The following is a 6,574-nucleotide window of genomic DNA, read 5'->3' on the forward strand; positions in this document are numbered from 1 at the left end:
ATATATATATATATATATATATATATATTATATATATATATGTTTTACATGTATCACGCGCTCGTAGAAACGCGAATAATTTTTTCAATGCCTCTGAATGAAGGTAGTCAGCTAAACTACCGCACGATCGAAATGGTCCAACTGCTTATCGAGTATATACGCGATAATGTCGTGTTGCACTGAATGGGCGAAGAAAAATATTCCGTCTATATATAAATTTTATGATGTCTTCCAAAAACAATCTGATGCCATCACATTAATATATGCCGCGACTGTTAACGTGTATGAATTTATATGTTTGCGTTTCATAATGATAAAACTAAGTCTATATATGTCGATCGAAAACGAATCCGAACGAATTTGTCCGCGATAGAAAGCCTGTGAGGCTTTATTTTTGAAAAACATCGCATACGAAAATCAGAAAACAAGCTCATATTTCAGCATGCAATAATATACGTTATATATTTATATATTTTCGTATGCAATATAAATTATACAAGAATACAAGCCCTATTTTGTTTAGATGAACTTGCAACATTCTTCTTTGCTCTTTTTTCCTCCAATATGGAAAATAAGGAAAAATAAATCGTATTTAAGTTCAACTGAAAAGAACTACACGAGGCCTGTTCTTTTAGCTAAACTTCTTGCATAATTCATATTTTTTTCTTTTTCTCCATAGAAAAAAAAGAAAGAAAAATCGTACAAGTTCAGCTAAAAAGAATAGATACAGCGCTAATAATACATTTCGCGCGAAGAGTACGTAACTCAGTTAACTATTAATCAATTCCTCTAAAGTCTAAACATCACGCGGTTGCTTTTTCCTGGTCGACGCGTTCCATGTATCGAGTTTACGGTTCACTGGATTCCGCGCTATTACATTATCCACGCAATAGTTTCGCGTCGCAATTTCTTAATTTACGGCGCAATGTTTTAAATTAAAGACAAAGAATCAGTGTGTTTCTTTTAAAAGTGCGTCTATGTCTCCTTCCTTCCAACAATAATTTTGTGATTATCAAGTAGCGACCGCATCGAATTATTCAAAGTCTCACGAATTCGTACATTTCGCTACATGCCGTTTATACACATGCGTGTTCTTTAAATTAAACAAAGTTTCTGCTTCCTCTTACTAGAGTTTCTCCTGGACATTATTATTATTGCTGTGCTCCGCAGACTGAACCTGTTGAATCTTGGTAATCCAGCATTTCGTCGCCTCTTTGAATTGTTGTAAATTCACGCAATCCTTCGTTGAAACAGCGGCTAAACACTTCCATAATTCCTCTAGATTGTCGATCCTATTGATCAAAATTGGCACGTTATACTGCAGTATTTGTAAGAACGATTCTTTTTGCAGAAATCGAGCTACCGCACAGGCACTTAAATGTATGTAATCGATGTGTGCAAATGAATGCCATTCATTTACATACATGGACTACATATTGTATAACACAGGTGAATATCGGTTCACACACTGAAAATCGCGATTTATATTCGAGTTTATATTCGAGGTTCGCCTCGGTTTATATTCCACGTGGCTTTCCATATCTCGTCTCGCAAAAATGTGCTATACTTAAAGCCGTGCGCCAAGTCGTCGATCGCATTTGTCCTTGTATCGATCGGCCGCCTAGTGTACACATACCGGCAATTTATTTCAAACTGTATCACTGTCATGTCTTACGTTCGTCAATATCGACGAACGGCACGGCGTGTTTGTGCGTCTCTGATAAAAAAAATTAACATTGTTTTATGCGGGCACTCACGACCAGTTCGGCAATTGATCCTGAATGTACTCGACGATCCTAGAAATCGGCACCGCATCGTCTGTCAAAACCGTTAAATCCGGCATCAAGGTTGACATTGAGGCGTCGCAATCCATAAATATTTGCTGCAAAACTGGAAAAACGACGGATCGTTTCTGGTCACTTTTCACTCTTCTGAGGGCGAAAAACAGACTCGCGATGCCTATTTAATTCGCAATGAGTTAAAGACTTCGGACACAAGGAGCTACAAAACAATGAGTGCTTTCCATTTGATAACACAAGTTGACATAAGTATTGTTCAGACTTTGTTTCTCATAGAATCTAAAGATGTTTATGTTGATTTGTGCCACTATGCTCATTTCTACCAATATATTTAGTTTAATTTTAATCTCGGTTCAACTAACTTTATATTTTTCTAAGAATTAGAAAAGTATGAAGAGTAAATTAAATTGAAATTAAAATTAATTAATATTAAGAGAAATGGACATAATAGTAAAGAATAAGTTGAATCAAGATTAAGTTAATCTAAGTAGTAGAAATAAAAAGCAATTTAATTCTGTGAATTAATTCGCAACTGTAGACAATAAAATCTTTGCAATTTTTACAACTTTTCTGCATAGAATTATTTAATTTCCTATATATTTTATATAAAAATAAATACTACTTTTAATTATGAAAAATTAAGAGATAAAAATTAACCTACATGGATAGAAATAGACAGATGTCATCCACTATACACCTACCAATGTATTTTTTGTTTTTTTTTAAGCATTAATTATCTTATTGTTATTAAATAAAATTTAATTTTATGCAAAAAAGGTAGATATTATATATTTATTAAAATGAATTAAAAATGAAAACTTCGATTGAATTTAACACGACGAAGATAGGTTGTAATACAGATCCACTTAAGCAGAAACTTCATCTCTATTAAATTTAATTCGCTCAAATTATCAATGAAAAATCACCATTTTCCAATTCGACCTCTTCCAATTCCGCGGACATGATATTGCTGAAGATTGTGCGAATCGTCACCGGGATTCTGCGAAAGAGAGACACTTATAGAGAAACACTACTCGCACATATAAGCACATACGCGGAGAGGAATCTCGATTTGTATTTTACAAGGATCGCGAAATAACGTCTTCAGGCATCTCGAGCCTCGAGGAATCCAACAGTGACAACGAAACTAATCTCACAATCACTCGCAATCGACACTGAGAAGTCGGACCGACATCACCCTATTCCACCGTCTCAAGGGACAATGGCGAGAGGGGTATCCGGAGAAGCAAGGTCGTCCGTTTACCTTCACCGCGGTGATATACCTTCGTCGCGGGGGGGGAAGAATAATTGTCGCGTGTAATAATTGATCGATTTTCCCGCGAAGGTGTAGATGCAAGAAATTGCAGCCAAACAACGGGAAATTGAGTTCGTTTGTTTCTCAAAGTTCTCTTCTCCCCTATACTTTTTCTTCCATAGACCACCTGGCGCCCCCTCCCTCCGAATTGAAAAGTTCAATTCATGATGGCACAGGGAAAATGATGAATCTTATCATAATTATAACATCATTATGAGAGAAACATAAGGATTGTTGTCATACACGTCAATATTCTTTTTTTATCATACTAAATCTAAGGCAATCTAAATGAAAGGATTTCTTTTACAGCATTTTACAAATCGAATCCTAATTTTTAACAATACCCCAGAATATAAGCGAATTAATAATCGATGTAACCGACGGTGGATAGTTGCGCTACATTTGAATCTGTATGCACGTTTTAAAATCAAGCACACGCGCAGAGCAGATTGGTCGCCTTCGTTTCACGCATGCGTAAAAAGAATGTAGTACTTTTTCAACAAGCGACACAGTAGGTCTGTTCTTTTTCGAAAAATTCTAAACTAGTCCAATGAATTAGGTCACAGTAGGTCTGTTCTTTTTAGTTAAAATTCTTATCGATTCCAAATTAATTTGAGAAAATGTAGATATAATAGTTCGATGATTAAAGTTTATAAAAAACTCAGTAAATACAAAACAATAAAAGTACAATCAATTAATTTTACATGTGATGCACGTAATTTTTTTATCTTAATAATTCCTAAGAACTAGTATGGAATTTATGGAATAAAAATATAAGAACGTTATTTCTGAAAAAAAAATATATACACACACACACACACACACACACACACGCGCCCGCACACATATATATATATATATATATTAAATATGAAAAAAATTGTAATTACTAAAATAAATAGAAATTGGAATGGAAGAATCAAATCTTAATATAATTACGATATAATTAATATAATTACGTTTTGAATTAAAATCATCGATTTCAATAACTACAATTTTGTACATAATATTATATACATATGTCACACATAACATACTTTATACAATATATTACAATATTATATAAGAAAAATAAAGCAATAATTCATATTTTTATTATATCACACTAAAAAGTATCTTTTTTACTCTTTTCAAAAACAGTAACAACTTTTTTCACTTTGTCAAGCATCTCAGATATCATTTTAGATTGAGCAAAACTTATTAAACATTCACGAACCTCATTATCACATAAATCTAATATTGCCACAATCTGTTCACTAGTACAAGATTCAATGATATACAACCAGTATTTAATAATATAATCTAAAAGATCATTTAGCTCGTTGGGATCTAATTCTCGCATCTTTTTTTCCTCATTTGCTTCTAAAACTATAATATACATTATTAGACAAAAAAATAATCGCACGTGCACTATTCACAATGTTAAAAAATAAAATTACCTACCCGTTTTTAGGGAGAAAATTAAAATCGCGATAATATAATCTATCCTTGTTGGGATATTTACGTTGCAACGACGAAAACTTAATAATACTCGCATAGCATCGTAAATTATGTTAGCACTTTGTTGCTGAATTGAATACAAATTGTACGACTTGTTATATGGTTTTAATATCCTGTATATAATATCCATCAGCTTCAAAAACCTTTCGTCATTCTCATAGTCCTCGAATGTAAGTGAGCCAGACTCCATTACGACAATTAGTACTGCCAGCCAATGTTGGACAAAAGTTAATTCGGAGAGACTCGTTTTTCCCTCAGGTAATACTTGTGCAAACGATTCTAACAGGGCGGGAATCAAGTCGTTTATTTTAAACAGTTTTTTTAGCAAATTTATCTGAGATATAAACTCAAGCAAATTCATTGTGGTTATTAATAAATTATCTGCAATAAAAAAAGATTTTAAGATCGTATTAACTAGGATTCTTCTACAACATAATACGATGCATACCATTAGTTGAACTCTTTAATATAAAAATTATAGTAGCTCCAAAAAATTCACATTTCGTAAGATGAGCTACCCAATTTGATTGAGGATTTTGCCGGATTTTCCATGCAATTAATTGTAAGATCCTGATAAGTTGAATCAATATTAATGAGTCGCTGGATTCAAGATGGCTCAGGATTTGTTTAATTAATTCTTGATCGCATCCTACTGCATCCATGGCTTCATCATTACAGCATACATTGCCAATAATACCTAAGACTATTTCCTACAAATATATTTTGATAATGAGAGAGCGAGAGCAAGAGTGAGAGAGAAACAGAGAGAGATAGAGATAGAAAGAGAGAGATAAAAAATTGTTGTTAAAGTAGAATTAAATCAAAAACGTTATGATAAAGATAAATGAATCGTACAATGAATCTTGGTTCGTCACAAATTGTTAACAAGTACTTCGCTATCTGAAGAAAATTCTGTGACAAAAGATATGACACTACTTCTCCTTCCGTACTTAAATCCCAAAGAGTACAAAGCTGATTTTCAAGCTCTTCTGTCCAGCCATTTTCATCAACCTGAAATATATCACTATTATTATGAATATCATGCTCGGTTGCATTTTCTGTGTATGTTTACATGCTCCATTTTAAGCATTGCTCACACTATTTCCTCTGCACTAAGGCATATATTATAATTATCAGGATAATTTTTGTATAAGAAATTACCTTAAGTAGAGACATCAAAGTATTAATTATCCATTTGCTACTACAGAGATTGTTACCCACAGCATCGCCTTTCAATACTTCTAATTCCTCTTTACTAACGTCCTGTGAATCTATCATTTCAAATGTTCTGTGTACCTTTAACATTTTTACACAACTTTGTTAAAAGCAAACAAATAATTTCGAATTTACCGTTTGTATATGTATGTATAGTAAAAATATAAAAGTAATTGTATATATTGTTCAGTAATTATATTTTAGGTTAGATCTTAAGTATCAAATTATCACAATTTTACTAATTACCTCAATACAGAAACAATCATGAAGAAAGAATCGAAATGTTTCGTATGAGAAAAGATCGTCGATCTTTGATGATTTTTAAATTTTAATTAAAAACAATAAAAATATACACACTGTCGAAATAACAGTCTATATGTAAATAACGGTCTATATGTCACTGTATGTATAAACGTCTTTTCCGTGGTTGTCCTTGATCCTAGTTAATAGGTTTGTTCTTTTTAGCTGAACTCAGCTAAATTAATAGTAAATTGTAATACATATACACTTTTGGAATTTAAAATGAGATAAGTGTATGTTTGATATTTGGTGAAAGCGAGAAAGTCTAATACAGAAACAAAAAAAAACAGATTTTATGCCTTATGTTTTTGTGCACTCTCGAAGGCTTTTTGCATCTAGATAAGATAAATATACGTATATTTTATCTTTAACGAAGACAGGAAATTCATTCAATTTTAATGTTTCTTTTATATATATATATATATATATATATATATATATATAT

General features: G+C 32.2%; 2 protein-coding genes across 2 annotated transcripts in view; both read right to left on the minus strand.

Annotated features, from left to right (window-relative positions):
- LOC105618053 overlaps positions 1–2,762 on the minus strand; it is a 17,593-nt gene extending 14,831 nt beyond the window's left edge. Inside the window, exons 1-3 of the mRNA XM_012199592.1 lie at positions 2,726–2,762; positions 1,758–1,890; positions 1,128–1,292 (exon numbers count right to left, since the gene is read on the minus strand). Coding sequence (XP_012054982.1) covers positions 1,128–1,292; positions 1,758–1,890; positions 2,726–2,762 — 335 coding nt within the window. The remainder of the gene's footprint in view (positions 1–1,127; positions 1,293–1,757; positions 1,891–2,725) is intronic.
- Positions 2,763–4,219: 1,457 nt separating this feature from the next.
- LOC105618152 (protein saal1) lies at positions 4,220–5,892 on the minus strand. Its single transcript, XM_012199693.1, has 5 exons — positions 5,776–5,892; positions 5,470–5,625; positions 5,063–5,324; positions 4,558–4,995; positions 4,220–4,482 (listed from the first exon to the last, which is right to left on the minus strand). The coding sequence occupies exons 1-5, from the start codon at positions 5,890–5,892 to the stop codon at positions 4,220–4,222; spliced, it is 1,236 nt and encodes a 411-aa protein (XP_012055083.1).
- Between the last annotated feature and the right edge of the window lie 682 nt (positions 5,893–6,574).

The sequence above is a fragment of the Atta cephalotes genome, assembly GCF_000143395.1.
Source record: "Atta cephalotes unplaced genomic scaffold scaffold00015, whole genome shotgun sequence".
Lineage (NCBI taxonomy): Eukaryota > Metazoa > Arthropoda > Insecta > Hymenoptera > Formicidae > Atta > Atta cephalotes.

Coding starts and splice junctions, on each gene's coding strand:
- LOC105618152 (XM_012199693.1), bottom strand. CDS start 5,892: ATGATAGATTCACAGGACGTTAGTAAAGAGGAATTAGAAGTATTGAAA. Junction 5,626..5,775: donor CTTTGATGTCTCTACTTAAG/GTAATTTCTTAT, acceptor GATATATTTCAG/GTTGATGAAAATGGCTGGAC. Junction 4,483..4,557: donor AATTTTCTCCCTAAAAACGG/GTAGGTAATTTT, acceptor TGTATATTATAG/TTTTAGAAGCAAATGAGGAA.